This window comes from Gymnogyps californianus, chromosome 6 (assembly GCF_018139145.2).
Source record: "Gymnogyps californianus isolate 813 chromosome 6, ASM1813914v2, whole genome shotgun sequence".
NCBI classification, from domain to species: domain Eukaryota; kingdom Metazoa; phylum Chordata; class Aves; order Accipitriformes; family Cathartidae; genus Gymnogyps; species Gymnogyps californianus.
In genome coordinates this window covers 40,216,650-40,234,091 of record NC_059476.1, presented here as the reverse complement: position 1 = coordinate 40,234,091, position 17,442 = coordinate 40,216,650, and the positions used below count along the sequence as shown (strand labels likewise).

Genomic DNA, 17,442 nt, shown 5'->3' with positions numbered 1-17,442 from the left:
TTACATTTTAGAAGTTAAAAGCATGGTTTTGTTTGTTCTTGAAAGGAAAAGTAGCCAAGTTAACTTCTCTATCTGAAATGCATCTATATTTAAAATCGTAAGTTTAAAATCTTAGACACTGAACAGTGACTGTCCTGCCTGATCAATATATCAAGCAAGTGAAGTGCTTGCCTGCCTGCTAAGAGACATCATAGAAAATAATTCTCAGGTTCATGTATTCACATATTACAGCTACTGACAATTTTAATGACAATTCTTTTTAATTAGCCATGCCGTCTTGGTATACTCCCAAATACATAAAAATTAATTACCTGTAACATCACATCTTTGTAATTTTAACCTTTTCATGCTTCGCTACTTTTCAGTGACATTTCCTTTTAAAAAAAAGGGTCTACTTATCAAGAGATTGCATATGGGAGACAGACAATCAATCACAAAAACAGAAAAGATAGGGAAAAATCCTAACAGAAGACTTCAAACACCTTTTACGACTCCTTATCATACACTAGCAGATAATCAATAGCTTACCAAAGCTGTCCATTTTGACTTTGCTGAAAGAGTCATTTCCATAGAGTTAATTCAAAATCACCGATATCAAGTTATAAAAAAGCCTATGCTAGTAAATCTACTGTGAACGCTACTGCTTGTTTAACGTTGTCCATTACCTTGAACTTAATATCAATCTGGTGACCTCCGTATGGCTGCAATTAGAGTGAGAAGAGTAAAAAAAATGCAAATGAAAAGTTTATCCATAAACTTTAAAGGGGAAACTGCACCCAAGAGAGGATTTTATCATTGCTTTTGAATTGCTTTCCGACTTCCAAAGCAATTCAAGGTTGCCTATCAGCTCATCACGCATCTATGCTTAAATTTAATTAGAAAAATTGCTATCTGCTGCTCAACTATACTGCAAATAACTTGGCCATAACAATTTGCCTTTTTCAATAAAAAATACACCGACAACTGCATACATGTCATGGAAATCAATCTTCATTTTCCCTTTCCTAATCTGAGTTTCAGGTTTTACCTAAATTGCTAATGAAAAATTAATACCTGAAAAATGGGTCAATTTGCTCATCTTTCAGCCAGTGGCAAAGGGACTATTCAAAGCCTCAGACACAGGAGAGATTATTTTCTAATTTACTGAACAAGCAACAACCCAAGAACCTATACATACAGCCTCAATTTTTAAAGCATTTCTCTGGTTAGTTCTTGTAGTATGGCTGAAGTGACACCATTGCCCTGTCTACCAAATAATTTTTGGCTAGTAAATACACAGGAACTCATTCATCTTACAGCCCAACAGTTGACAGGACATGCTATCTTTCACCAAAGACGTTAGTCTAATTAACACCAATTGCCAGGCTTTTCTAAATAAATATTCTAAGATATAATATACAGATAAGAAAGTACATAAACCTTTCAGTAGCAAATAATGATTTGCCAGTGCTATTTTGTCTAACATTTACTCAGATACAGTAGTATCTGTGAAGAAAAGGCAAAATTATTACAGCATTAAATATGAGAATGAGTTCATACAGAAAGCTGAACAACACATGCATACAATAAAACCAAAAAGTTAACAGCTTAGACTATAACGGATGAGAGGCCTGATTTTCTATGCTCTGGAGCTACTACATTCTTTACAGAATGGCTGCAGAAATGTTAAACAAAATATAAGCTTTTACCTTTAATCATTTGTTGTATAGACTGTATAGAAACTCTCAAATAACAGCTATTAGAAGCTGATCTTCTCAACTAAACATTTAAAACCAAAGCAAGCTTATGCTTATTCCTCTTTCCTATCAAGCCCTGAAACCATGAGACACAAAGAATGCATGGGTTCGTTATTGGTAAATGTAAGAGGGATCCTCAGGCAACATGAACGTGGCTAAAGTCAAAGATGAATACAGCACAGTTAATAAGGAATTTGCTGTGTTCCCATGTATTGATTACTGAGAAACACACATCCGAATTCAAAGCTAAGATCAGTTTCTAACATAGGAAGGGATAAAGAAACAGACGGAGGGGAAAAAAAACCAAAAAACTTGTATGCAAGAGGCAGAGCATATCTACTGGGCTGGGCAGCAAGATGTGTCTCTGCAAACAGCCAACCTACTTTCCTAGAGTGCACCGGCATACCTCCAATTTCAGCCTAAGTCTCAATGCCAGGTACCGCTGCAGAGCTGGATGCTGCCTATTCAAAATGGAAAGTCACTACTTTCCCTACCAAAAATATTTGTATAAAGAGAAACATGCAGTTCTCCTAAAGATGAAAGCTCTATTTTCTCTGGAAGTCACAAACCCAAGCCACACTTTAAACATTCAATTATGCCAGCGGACATAATTGTGCTCAATCATGGTATAATTCCAGGATGAAGTGTAAATACCATCCCCTACAAGAGCACTTAGCATCAGTCCCAAAAATTGGACAGCAACTATTTTGCTGAGAAAAGAACAATTAGAAACAAATTAAATCTCAAATAATTTCCTGATGCTTGATGCAACTAAATCACAAGCACAGCTCATAAGACTATACAGGCAGAGTAAGCCAAAGGCTGGCAAACCTCTTTTACCATGTTTCAATAAAAGACTCCAAATCTTAGTAAAAAGAAGGCAGAGAAGAAAAAGGCATATTGAGATACAACTGCTTCAGAAACAAACAACTTCGTAAATTAGCCATGAATATTTGCAGTTTTAAATGTGCCATATCTAACCAAGAAATGAATGGTTTGGCAAGAGAAACTGGCAATCTAACCTGATTTTTTAGTTTTATGCAGTTTGACTGTCAGTAGGGGTAAATTCACCCCTGTGCATATTTGACTTTAAGCAGTCAGGCTTACAAGAAAAAGCAAGCTTCATCAGGGCTAAGCATTCCCGCTTTTCTATGAGATTTTACCCTTCACACAGGTAAGAGAGGCAGCTTCCTTATATGTTGAAAGGTATTATTAAAGTTGATTTAACCACACATATTCACTTCAACTCAGACTAAATTTTTAATTTGCCAAATTATGAACACTGTGTGTTTCAGTGCCACAAAAATCTTACTTAGCATCTGTATGGAAGCTCAGGCTGAACTAGCAAGTTTCTCCCAAACCTCAGGGAAGGTTATTTGGTTTTAGTTTGCATGGTAGATACTGGGATAAAATGTCTTCTGTGGGTAGGTATTTCCCACAGCAAAAAATAGAAATAAATAAGTAAATAAACAAACCACTAAAAAAATCCCCAGAACATTTTGATAAACTTTATTCTTTAACTAATACCTGCTGTTATAACTAAGATGGGGAGATGCTGTTTCCAGAAGTTTCAGACATTACTTGTTTTGCAGCAAGTTTTATATTAACGCATCTCTATGAGAAAATTTCCAGGAGGTTTTCTGTTTGGAAAGAACTGGGACTTGTACAGTCAGATAGCAAGGTACTCCAATGAAATTACATTAGAAAGAACTGTTAAATGCTTGCAATCCTCAAGCCCAGAGGTACCGAAAAAACAGCACACCCTCTGCAATGTTAATTAGCTATCAATAATAAGCATAGAACTGATTTGTATAGAGCTGATTAAACCTGGTTACTTACAAAGTGTCCTGTGTTCCCAACACCAGCCCCACCCACTAATCAAATTACTTCAGTCCTCCACCAAATTCCTTCTTTCTTCTCTACCGCAATAAAACTAGCCTTTCCTGTACTGCTGTAACCCCAGTTCCCTCCTACGGCATTTCCGTTTCTCACACCCAGAGAATAACCCATTTCCTCCACATCCCACGGTCTCCCCACTGCAACAGATGATGGCCCAGAAGGTACCATAAAGGGTCAGTCCCCAATTCCCAAAACAATAAATGCAAATAACTGCTAAACAGCAATACGCCAGAGAAGGTGGGATGAAAGATACCTTACTGCAGCCGCTACAGTACGTTACCCTATGATGCTGAGTTAGAATGCTGCAGGGGAATGGGAAATGGCTTGGAGAAAAACTGTTGTGATTGCACTTAGAGTTTCAGCAAGAAATGAAAAGATAAAATGTGAGTTTTAAAAAGCACCTGTCATTTTTGACATAACTATCAGTCTGATGCAAAACACGTTTTTCATTGCTAACTGGGAACTCAATCAACTCTGGATTCCAAGAAAGATGTATTTTCTGTCAAGATACATTGAGGATTTGATGCATTTACTGTATAACCACAATTCTTACTATTATGATGGTTTATTATGCTTTGCATATATGAAAGTCAATGAACTTTTTTGTCCCTTGCATGAAGTATTCAAAACCTTTCTCCTTGTAAAAAAAAAAAAAAAGTTGTTGAATTGATCAGAAAAGACTTATTTCTCTTTTTTTGTTATATTCTTCTTCTTATTATAATATTATTATTCTTAGTAGTATATTTTATTTTACTTCAAGTTATTAAACTGTTCTTATCTCAAGAGAGAGAGAGAGAGAGAGAGAGAGAGAGAGAGAGAGAGAGAGAAATAATACCCAAGAAAACACAAGTGATGTACAATGCAATTGCTCACCACCCGCTGACTGATGCCTGAGCAGCGATCCACCCCTCCCAGCCAACTCCCCCCAGTTTATATACTGGGCATGATGTTCCATGGTATGGAATAGCCCTTTGGCTAGTTGGGGTCAGCTGCCCCGACTATGCTCCCTCCCAGCTCCTTGCACACCTGCTTGCTGGCAGAGCATGGGAAACTGAAAAGTCCTTGGCTTAAGATAAGCGCTACTTAGCAACAACTAAAACATCAGTGTGTTATCAACATCATTCTCACACTAAGTCCAAAACACAGCACTGTACCAGCTACTAAGAAGAAAATTAACTCAATTCCAGCCGAAACCAGGACAACCCAGCAGGATTACAATACTACCTCTTAAAAATTTAGTCTTCTTCCCCTGAACCCAAACAAGAGGATTAGCAAGAGGCCCTTCTTGCTAATAAAAGCTTGAGGGCTTCTAAGGGCACTTCCTGCTCTTCAATGACTTTTTTTTACCCCCCTCAATCGCACTGTTCTTTGGAGAACGTTTTAAATTTATTTATTTTTTTTTTAGCCTTTCATCTAGCAGTCCTCTGCCTAGACCCATCTTCTGGAGTCTCTGCTCAACAGGGCAGCTGAGCCCACAGACTTTGTAAGGTCCCTGCTGACACAACTCCTAAGGATACTGAGGATAATTAGGACAAAAATAAATACTTTCCATGTAGAAAGATACATCAGTAGTGCATTAATAAGCAACATCTCAATGCAGCTAGGTATTTAAAGTGTTGAATCTTGAATTAGGACAAAGAAAGCCTCACAGGTGTCATGGAGTATATCAGTGTTCATGTGGACTGGTAATTACCCTATGGAACCTGATAATGAATCAGTTTGTTGCAAAACTAGTCCAGCAACTGATTAAATAAACCTAATCTATATTTTACTGCTAATTGGCTTTTCTTCTTTGCATGATGATAGAAAAAATTGAGTATAGAAATGGACAAAACCCTCACAAAGTGAGCATGACAGGAACAGACTGAAGGGAAAAGAGGGAGGAGAAATTATCTTTCCAATGTTATGAGATATTCATGAGGTTAGATTTTAACTCCATTTGATGACTTGCACATCCTGATAATAAATGCTAATTTATTGAAGTCTTCCTGAAACAATGGGAAAAAAAAAAATACTTACCAGATTTGATCAGACACAGAAACACTAAGGCAAATATAGAACTATGTAACAACAACAAAAAAACCCCCAACCAACAAACAACACAGGTTTTCTTGTAAACTGAAATTTAGCTAACAACAGTAAATTCATTCCCAGAGAGAAAGTAGGATGGCGACAATTAGGAAACACACACAGAAGTATGTGGCCCAATTAGCAGACACAGGAGGTTCATACATGCATCCTTTCATCTAGCAAAGACACTACTTTTCCTTTTATTATATGGCAATATATTTGGCTTCTAGAACTTCAATTTTGAAAGGTTTATGCTAGCTCATTGTAAGATATCACTGAAGCTGTACTTTGCATTCCCCTTAAGGAAATAAAGTCAAAGGATTTGCATATGTATTATGAGACAGAACTTCAAACAATTACTTTGAATGCTGTCTTATAGTGGGCCTTGGTGTCTTTTTTGCAAGATAATTTTTGCAATGATTATTAGAGGACTCAAAACTCAGTAGATTTATTTCTTCTCCCTCCTGGTCTGGGAACTTGTAAAGCAGCTTACTCCATCACTGTCATGGGCACTGAATCAGACTCAACAGGTAGCACTTCACAGACAAATTACTGCCCAGGGAAGCAATACATAATCTAAGGTGTGGATTACAGGCTGTTAACTTAGCTTTGTCTGGGCTTCAGCAGTGGCAAGGCAGTTTAACTCTCACCACTCACCTACCACAGGATTAAGCATTCAGAAGAGCTAATGTGCTATAAAAACATCCAAAGTTTGTTTACTCCAAACTATGAGTTTCTGCCTCCTCTACAAAGTTGCAAGAGCACCTCACAAGCATTTGTATCAGGGACGCTGATGTTTAGACAACCTTAGCTGTGATCCTAGACCTAATAAGGCCATCATAGCAATTAATTACAGTACCTCATTGGTGGTACTGCAAAAGTGACACTCACAAAACCAGGCCACCACCAATGAAGAACGTTGCATCTTGTGGCAAAGCTCAGTTGGTTACAGACAGCACCCGGCTGACCGAGAGGGTACTATCACAACATTTCCTTCTATATGCACACTCAGAGAGGACCATCAGATACCCTTTGGCTCTGCTTGGAAGATCTGCAGCTTTGGGGGAATTTACACTGTCTGTGCAAATGGCAGAAATGCAAAACAGGTTTTTACAAGTGTGTAGACTGTAATTATACAGCAGTCTGCCCAGCCTAGAGCAGATTTAATGATATTAATACTGCCATGAGTCAGATCAACTCTCAGAAGGTATAGTGTAAACCTTGATATTGTTCTTCAGGAAAATGAATTGCTTCTCTGGCAACAAAGAGATCCATTAATTTTGCTGGCCTCTTCCATCTCTGCCCGCCAAAGACCATAAAGAAAGCACATGCTGGATGGATTCTTCATTGCCAATGTATCCAACTGCTTTAGAGCGTCTAAGGGAAAGATGCTTGGAAAGGAAATACGATTTTTACGTCAGTAAATTCATGGATAGATGCCAACTAAAGATAAGTAACTGTGCAAGACTGAACAAAAATAATGTTCTTACCAGTTACATTAAATGCTTTACTTTAGGGGTCAGCTGAGTAGACATCTTGCCCTGTAAAGCAGGACTTCTTTTTCAAGCTACTGCTTCTGAATAATTCATATTTCAACTTTGTTCTAGATTCATGAATATTCTCTCTCATGTTCATTGAAAAATTAGAAAGCAAATTAAAAACAAGATGATGTTGGACTAAAAAATAGTCCTTTAGCCTATGTAGTAGCTACCATTAAAAAACCCCCAGCAAACAGCATTCTGTTCTATTTGCTACACACACTGGAGGTTCAACACCTACGATGTAGCAAATTTTGATCTTTAAAAAAAACCCCAACAAACCAGCTGCTGCAAGTAACTTCAGATAAATCATTCTGAGGAGTATATTGGTTACTATCAGCTTCTATATAACTTGACATCGTAGTTAGTCTTACAGCATTACAGACTCAGATGGGGCTTGTCTACGTGGTGCAGTGCAACCGTTCCACATCATGCAGAAATCTCCAACCTATCTCCAAACGAGGTCCTCTGCCCAGGCTGCTTTGCCAGATCAGAGCATCGTGTGAGCCCACTGCCAGCCCCTGGCTAGTCCACACAGCTCAGGCTTCTCTGCACTTTATCACACTGCTGTTTGCAGGACAAATGCAATACATATGTTTACGAGCTGAATCTTTTTAGGTACCATCCATATCTTCTAAAGGAATCATCATTTAGAAGTCAAGTAAATATTTGAGGTACCAAGGTAAAACTTTGAGTTCAAACATCCTTCTTCCACTTACGTTTATCAGAACTGCTACACTGTTACAGATAGATAAACAGCAAATAGCGGTAGTTTATCAACAGAACCAGTTTCTCATTTCATAGATCAGATTTCTCAAGGTGCAGTTTGATGCAAAAAAACCAAAAAGCAAACAAAAAAAGCTGAGACCTGAACAGATTGTAGCTTACAAAGTTAAATGAATACCTTTTGCAACTCAGCACCTAAATCACTACTCAGATTTTTCCTAGCCTAGACACCCTCTTTGGCAGACACTGCTTTGTCTTCCAGCACAGCATACGTGCCTGACCAAGGGCAGGAACAGAGACAGAGCTGGGTTCCTTTCATCTGTGAGAGCTGTATCAGAAAACTCCTTGATTTGCATTATACTTTAAGATAACCAGATAAAAAACAAGGTAATGACCAAACACCGGTTATTAACAATTTCTGCCTCACGTGCCTCTGTACTGGGAACTCTATCAGATCTGTGCAGACAAAATGGGGTCATACTGTCATCCTGCATAGTTTGGGTGCCCTAGTAACCCTGATGAGGCTGCATACTCAGCTAAAGAGTAACTTGTAGTTGCCCAGTTCCCTTAAAATTACATTAAGCTCAAACCAAATTAATGTAAAATTTAAAGTAAAAGCCTTTATTCAAAGTCCAAAACAGACAATACAGTTACAAAGGGTTATCAAATACTAAGGTGTAGAAGTGGGGGGAAAAAAGGAAAAAAAAGAAAAGGAAAAAAAACCCAATAGATGTGTAAATCAATACAACAAGGTTAAATACGGAACATCTCTCCCATTCCCTTTCACAACTGATTTGCTGCTGTTACAAGCTGAATACAAGGCTCCAGTCTTGCTACACCTTACAAATCAGGCTGCAGTTGTCAGGAAGAGATTCTCCAGTAGAGAAAAATTACCTCCTCTGGAGGTGGCATGTGCCCTGTAAGACCCAAACTTCTCCCTGAAGTTTGCCAAGGGGTCCAGATGGACTTACACCACCTCGCTCAAATTTGCTCTAGCCCTCCCTTATCCAGAAAGCACACTAATCACACATCTTGATTACAATAAGCCCTGCCTTTTCTCCTTGAGGCTGTACTGGTTATTAAACCAGAGCCTGTACTGTTAACCTGTGCAGAAGCAATTGATCAACCGCTGTATATTAGACACAATTTCAGCTGGTCCTAAAATGGATAAAACAACTGTGAGAGATTTTGAAACCTGCTAAGAGTATCATCTGAATCAACCAAGGAGGGTGGCGGCAGTGCTTGGTGACCCTGCTCAAGCGTATTTGCAGTGGGATCCTGAGGCCAGACACGTGGGTTGGCAAAAGATTACGAGGCACAGGACAGCAAGATGAATAAGGCAGAGAATAGCAACAACCTCCACACTTACAGCTTCAACCTCCCCTGTCTCCTGGTCGGAGGAAGCAGGACAGAGAGTGTCCTGCAATGAACAAGGGAAGTCATGATCTTAATGTCAATACTCAATGTTGTCTTAATGTCATCTTAATGTCAATCGGGTGGGGTAATACCTAGTGATTCAATTGGTTCTTCCTTTTTATATTCTTAAATACATGAATCAAAGGTCATATCTCAATATCAATTAAGAAATTAATTTTTCTGTTTCACCCACCGCAGAGATGCACATCTCCATTATACCAAGCAGCAGTTCTCCTGTAAGGAAGGGGAGTTGGCACCATCTTGCATCAAGAAATGATAAAGCTCTCAGCTCCCCCTTTGTGTGATTCATTGTGGATGTTCCAGTGTGAAATGAGCCTTACGCTGACCTTTATCCCTATCCTAACTGATGTATTAATTGATATACTTAGTACAAGCATTTACATGAGAAAAAACACACATAGCTCTTTAGTGCCTCTTGATTGAAACCACATAATAGCAACACACAATCTTTTCAGGGACTAGTGACTAATGCTTCCTCTTCCAAAAAAAAAAAAAACCAAAAAACAAAAAAACCACCAACAACAACTTTCTCCTAAGGTCTGTAACAATCCTGAATGGAATAACATGTCAAGTCCCTTTTCAAAAGTGCTTCTTCAGGATATTTCGAGAGCAAAACATGGACAGATCAGGAAAAGCAATTCCATAATTTACCAAAGTTCAGCGAGACTCAGTCCTTGTAGCGAAGGAGCAGTTTGCCACTCTATCAAAGTTAGAATTTCACCATCTATTCCTACATATATCCTACCTTGGTTTTCTTTTGTTTAGCACATAAAACGTGGCATAAAGCATACGTGACCTTTCTAGTTACAGTTCCCAATTGCATTCACAGAAAAAGATGACGCTTGCAAAACAAACGTACAAAACTCACAAAAAGTCAAGAGGACTTACAGGATCAGTCAGTTCTGGCAAGCTCGCTTGGTAGGTGAGAGGTCTACAGTCACGAGTATTATTCACCAAGACACAAGGAAGAAACATTGGTCCCAAATCGTCCCCATCGAGCACGTCTACTGTCAGGGTGGTTGTACTTGTCCTTCGCTCATTAAGATTTTGGGCTCGGTCCTGTGGAGCAAACGAGTTACATTCGGTGAGACTTTCTGAATTCAGAATCTACACAAAAGTTTAAAGTTAAAGCTAAGGGCAAAACATATAAGCACCATAATCACCCAGGTTCTAGGAAATAGCTAATTACAGAAACTTCAGCCTCAGAGCTACAGCCTTTAAAGGCTCAAAAATACAACTAAGAGGTAAAAGTTTACCTCTTGAATTAAGAAATACTGTGAGACATCTATCACTCAGAAATAATACAGTTTTGAGAAATTAATTCTCAGGAAATGTGTGAAATGAAGATACATGTCTTGTTAAATCTATAAAAATGCAGCATATTTGCATAAGATAAAAAGTCCCTCGTGCCTTACTTATAATCTGACATGCACTCAATCCACCTCTGCACACCACAATTTAAGAACGATTTAGCACCTCCCTCTCCCCCCCCGCCCCAAAACCAGCCAAAGGACAGCAATGAGACTGATCTAAGATCTCCAAACTGTACTCCATGTGGCAAGCTGATTTGTCTAGAGAATGAGTTACACTGCTCAAGTCTTAAAAGGTTGAAGAACACTTATCTCCACAACAAAGCAGCTACAATGCTGCATCCCAAAGAAGTCTCCATGTCTCCATGCTGCATGACAGGTTCTTTTCAATGTATCACGGTTTGGCTTTTGGTTTTTATTTGTTTGTTTGTTTTTTTAAAATCTTTGGGTACACAAGACACCATTGAGTATTGTAACTTTTTTATTGTCTCCTTTTTCTCTTTCCGGATGGTACAGAATAAAGCTACACTTTCCTGAATTGTGGGAACCACCCGGATTATTTTTATACACTGAATAATGTACACGCTAGCAACAGTTCACCTTTTCTTTCTTCTTTTGTTATCATAGGGAAGAAACAGCATAACTATCCAATATTTTTTTTTTTAAACGGTCAAAAATATTTCCATTTTCATGGAGGAACAGTTGCGATAGCTTTTCTTTACAAAAATAAAAGCTTGTGGAGGGACTATGGGCCATTAGCTAAGTGTTGCCCTCTAATCCTAGGATAACACTGACAGAAAAGAAAAAAGCAGGGTTTTTTTTAAAGTATTTATGCTGTTTAATATCATCATCTGTCTAAGAGGAATAGGTCATTGCTCTATATCAGATTGAATACATTTTTTTTTTTTTCCTATTTTGCAGTTCACTCAGTTCTTGGAACCGCTTTACATTTACAGTTACTAAATATGGGAATTTCTGAATTCAGCTTTCTTCATGGTCAGTGATGAAAAACAATACCAGCAACAAGGAGCAGCCTTCATCATCACCTAAACTTTTTTACATTCCCCCAATATGTGCCTTTGAGTAATACTGGATCAAAGCAGATACAGAGTAATTAATTTCACATAGTATCTTCAGGATGCAAGAACAACAAACAATCACTGCTAATGTAATCATTGGAATAGAAGTATGATTGCATAGTACATACAACAGAGAGAATTAAATGCAGCCTGCAATATTTTGTAAAATGGAGGGGGGGGGGGAAAGGATGCATAAGGCAAACTCCTAAAAAAGCTGGGCTATAGAGCTTAATTACAGTCTTTCTTTAAGATCTAGTTTCTCATCTGTGAGCACTCAAAATTTTAGTGAGCTCAGTTCCCGTTTGGGTATGTTTGAGAAAACACATGGCCTCGCAAGACATTTCAATCGTGCAAGCTGCCCCATTATGTACAAACATGACACAGAAGCTATCAGCACAGCTCTAGTCCCAAACCCGGTACCACAAAGGTACCAATTTACTGCTTAAGGACGTATATTGAAAGGAATGAACAAATTAATATGAGATTGCTTTGTAGTACTGCCACTGTGCATCCCAAGCTGCGCCTTCACCAGTTGCTCCTGCAGCATGACAGGCTTCCCTCCTCACGCGAGGTGTTCGCACTGCTGCACATCATGCCTTTCTCTTGAAAAACATGACCTGCTCAACTACCCCAGTCCCTTTTCTAGGAGCGCAGCGTCTCATGAAACTCACAGCTCTGACATCAAAGGAAAAGAGCTGTGAATATGCAGTGGTGATCTGCGGAATAAATTATTGATAAAACCACAAGGCAAATAACTTCTGAGCCTTCCCGTATTCCTGTTCAAGAGATCAGCAAGTTACGTTACTCAGGTAAAACGACTTGTTCTAACAGCCAGGAAGCATCTTTAGATATATCTAAGCGCAAAAAGCATTGAGACACCCCCGGAGCCTATCTTCTGTTGGGGGAATGCTGAACATGCCACAAAATATGTAGGAAAGGGGATTGTAAAATGTATCTACAATTCTGTATCAGAAAGATGACAGTAATATAAATGCGTGAATTCAGGAGCAAGCTATCTAAATTTGCTTCAGAGCATTCTCGTTTTCCCCCAAATGAAGCAGTATCACAACAGAGGTAAACAACAGAGGAAAAGTTTTCATTTCAGCTATTATCAGAAGGACAAAAAGGGGAAAAAAAGCTTTCACAGCCCTCAAGGGCACCAAAAAACTTCTCTGATGACAGATGTATTAGATACAGTTTAAACATCACTTTTCTTCTCAGTATGCATTATCCACTGCCAGCCACTTTGTAGAAACCTCTATATACGCTTGCAATATGACTTGAAAGAAAAATCACCTCTTTATAGAAAAATGCATTTCAAACCTGAAGGATACAACTAAATTGTATCCATTAAACTCATTTGAGATCAAATTAGCATGGCTAGGTTTGTTAGAAAATGAACACTTAGTGACACTAGAATGCACTTTTCTGCATGGGCTGTACTTCAAATTTGCAACTTGTTCTTTGTGCCAAAAAGGTTGTCTTGTTACACACACTGAGCAAGCTTTTTTAACCAGTAATAACGTGTCTAAGCTTTCAACAACCTAGATAATACTCTTCTGAAGATCTTATTTAAGATTTATCAGACCTGGTATTTCAGTGAGACTTTTCCTTTCCTTGGAAAAATCTAAATCTGCAAACTAAAACCCCACCTAAATCAGTGGCATAAATTACCATTAAGAGATCTATACTTACATTTGCTTGAACAATGACAAAATAACGAGTCTTTTCTTCATAATTTAGTCTTTCCCGTAGAACTACTGCTCCAGACAAAGTGAGAGGAATATCAAAGGTCCTGTTGGAAGTCTGCAGAAGTTAAAACAGTACGATAAAATTGAACATGCTTCAAAGTTAAAACATGTTTCAGATAGGCCACAAGAACATGACTGATCGGATGGCATACCAAAATTGCATATGCTTTCCAGATTAGAGATTTTCTATGTTTTCTCCCCACTCAATTTACTCCGTAAGAATCCCACAATAGATAATCTGTACGTAACAGATTTCTCTCTGATTCTTTGCATACGCGGTATTACTTCCAACCACAAACTGAAGCCTAACTACCCTGCTTCTTGCAGATTTGCCATGCTGAATTTGCAGTGGTCTGTTCAGAAAAGCTTTCCCTATTTGTCAGCTGAGAGTTCAGGTCTTCAGTTTCTACAGTTCGGCTTGCCTTCATCTGTTTTTTCTCGCTATGGTAGAAAGTATCAAGTATTAGAGATTAAGAAATCCACATCATTGTACTTATCTTCTCTTTATTCTGGCTTTCATGAAGGCAATAAAGTAGTAAACACGCAGAGAACATCAATGCTACACACTTCGGTGCCAGTTCACAGTGGCAGTTATGCACATATTCATACACTAGTAAATTCAGCTTTCAGGGTAAATCAGGCGAAATTCAATTTGTCCTGCATATATGCTTAAACAGATTCAGATTACAAAGCTGTGGCACCGAATGGCAGGAAGGTACTGCTGGGGTGCACACACCTTTAAAGGATTCACTTTGACTAACAACCCATTTGGGAGGAGGATTACAGACACAGGTTTCCGACGTGAGATCCAGTTCCAGTTCTACTATCAAATTAATCACATAAAAAAATCTTTCCATGCTTCAATCTACCAATGTAGAATACAATTAACATTTAAGTATGTTGAACGGGTAAAAGCAATACAATATTCCAAAATCTCTCCACAGAAAACTCTGGAGAGGTAGAGTACTATTCTTTCCTTAGAGAACATAACAAGGCATTTTTCCTCTAAAAGTTGAAACATCTGCTAAAATTGCAGTTTGTTTTTCAGTAAATAAATGATAACGATTATTAAATTCAGCATGTTGCAGATATTTGTGGTGTGCAGGAAAACAGGATTGGAAAGTACATCACAGACTCTGCTAAATAACTGGAGACGCTGTTTGCTTATGTCCGAGTTTGGCACTCATCTTTTTGGATAAAAAAATACATAGTTCCCACTGGAAAACAAAACTAAACAAAATCTACTACAATATTTATACTGAGGCAAAACAAGAAACTAGAACAGACTCTTAGTGTTGGAAGAAGGAAGAACCAGGTACGGTTCACTGCTTTTGCCCCCTCTCTTCCTTTCTTTTAATGGTATTTGCACAAAGAAGCAAGCTGGTTGTGAACTACGCAAATAATGGGTAATATCTTTGACTGCTGTACAACATGCGTGCATGCACACGCAAACAGACATATATGTGCCACTTCTAATTCACGAGGAAGATTCTCCTGACTGCTTTAGCCCATTTGTCTCTGCTTTAAAAGGCCAGAGCTAGCTGGAAAAGACTCTACAGCTGAGGATCAGCCAAGGCACTCTCAAAATAACTGCCTTTTCCTTGGCAGATCTTGGCATGAGGATGCACTTAAGTGGAACTGTATGATCTGAAGCGTTAGGAAGGATCAGCACAATTTCAGCAAAAAACTTTGACCTCTTCCCAAACTGCCTATATCTGGAGTCCCCTCTTGCTCCAACACAGCACAGAAATGTAGTCGTTCAGTGATAATTTAAAGCTTAACTTCCAGACGTTAAGTTTGTGCCACAGCTCCTGAAGGTACCACATCAGATCAACCCTGCGATCCCTCTGCAAAATCCATTTATTTCTGCTGCAACTCAAACTGTAACGAAGCTCCAAGGCAATTAAAAGATGCGCACAACGCCATCACATCTCACCTCCATTTCCATCCAATACTGAAATGAGCCAGCGCATCCTGGAAGTCAGGAATATCAAGACATTGCTTTGTCAACTGCTTACTCCAAGAGAACAAAACTGGTTCTCCTCTCACTTCAAAACAGAGACAACAAAATGCTTTTGTACAGCAGTCTTCATAACTTCGAACATTTGTTGGCCCGTAGTCTTGAATATGGGCCAGCAAATTTAAATACGGGGAAAGTCACCAGGATAACAATTCAATTTACTTCCCAGCGAGTTGGTATGTGAAAAATCAGTATAGCAAAAGCATTATGCATATTCCCTAACTCCAGATAAACTCGAAATGTTTAACTTTGAATCCTCACCAAACACAATACAACGAATCTCAGTAAAGTTAGCTAGTAAGGAGGGAGTCCAGAACTTGTTTTGAGGATGCATTTGGCTTAATAACCTTAGGTATAAACACAGCCCTCAGAGATCTAACAATTCACTCTGCATTAGGAGACAGAATCTTTTTGGCAAGTTAATTGACTTGATCCTTAGCTTTTAACGGCTGAGAAAAGTTTTATGGCATTCCTTTACATGATAGCTAGAGCCCAGTCCTATGTCAAGTATGTTTTGCATTCATTTTTCTACTTGGCTTCTATATATCTTCCCAATTAAACAACAAAATAAGTAAGTTAAATTGAATTTCTAGAAGAACACCTCTTGTTTTTACAGTTTTTTTTTTTCAAATTCCTAAATTAGTCTCCAATGAAACTTATGAGCTATAATCAGTCTGCTTTTTCTAAGGCAGGAGACTATGTCATTGGTGTCAAACAACACTGCGGGCATCTTCATCACACAATACAGGGGATCCCAGAAGTAGAAAAGTAGAGATATTTTGCACTAAGCTGTACACATCATTTTTGAGCCTGGTACAATTGTTTCCCAGGTTAAGGAAGAAAATCCACTTGTAGCAGATATTATGCAGTAGCTTTCTGGCAAGTTGACAGCTGAGATGAAGCAGCATACAATGATGAGAAGTCATCTCTGTCAAGCACACGCACAAAACACATCACTAGGTAAAGCAATGTTATGCACATAAAGGCTATCTACAGATGAAAGAATCAGATTTATTTAATCTGGAATACAAAAGTAGTAAGGCAAAGATGCAATAAAGCAACTAACGACTCCAAAGAAGTTGTTCCAACCAGGGAAATCCCTTGCTGTTCTTCACAGTCACTGGGAGATCAAGAACAAGTAAGTTTCACTGAGTAAGAAAGGAAAGAAAAGTTTTAGGAAATGTTTTTTAAACTCTTCCTGTGGCAAAACACCAGACCAAACCACTTAGGCATGCTGTAATGTCCTTCCATTAGTGGTTAGACAAACCTCTCTGCTAAACTTGAGGCTAACGTGGTTGTGGGAGATGCTTTTAGAATGATTTCCCAGGATGCCTTTGAGCAATATAATGCTATGACTTAATAGTAAATTAAATACAAAGCAGCTCTTATATTGCACTGTGGCGCAATATATTTGAACAGAAGTAATATTTTAAAGGGTTTGGATTTTTTTGTTTTCAGTATACCGACATATTCAATGTATGCTAAAACGTTTAATTTTTTTTAAAACTCTTTCAATTTTCTAGAGTTATCTGGAAGAGGTATTTTCTCAGTGCCAACATTTTTCATAGTCTTTATTGAAAAAGAAGAAATTATTTGAGCTGGTTTTGTTAAGTACTACATGTTAAGGGTAAGAAAAAAGAGTGGTGAAAAAAATTCAAAGCTTGGTTTTTTTTTTTTTCTTTTGCGAATTTGAAACTGCTTGTCCATTCCTTTCGCTCCTTCCTGCCTTCTGTTCACTTTTCAAATATTTGTGGTAGTGGAATAGCATTTATTTGTAACACTTCCATCATGCAAACAGTTAAAAGATGATGTTAGCGTAACGTTTTAGTACTCACTATTTCCACATAAACCCCTTGCCTTTGTTTATAAAGCTTAG

The 17,442-nt window shown here is 38.3% G+C and overlaps 1 protein-coding gene across 5 annotated transcripts in view; it reads right to left on the bottom strand.

The window, feature by feature from the left end:
* Positions 1-17,442, bottom strand: part of PCDH15 (protocadherin related 15) — a 419,295-nt gene that overhangs the window by 246,541 nt on the left and 155,312 nt on the right. For all 5 annotated transcript variants that reach the window (XM_050898730.1, XM_050898731.1, XM_050898732.1 and 2 more), the window contains 2 exons: positions 13,491-13,601; positions 10,295-10,465 (listed from right to left, as the gene is read on the bottom strand). In XM_050898730.1, coding sequence (XP_050754687.1) covers positions 10,295-10,465; positions 13,491-13,601 — 282 coding nt within the window. The remainder of the gene's footprint in view (positions 1-10,294; positions 10,466-13,490; positions 13,602-17,442) is intronic.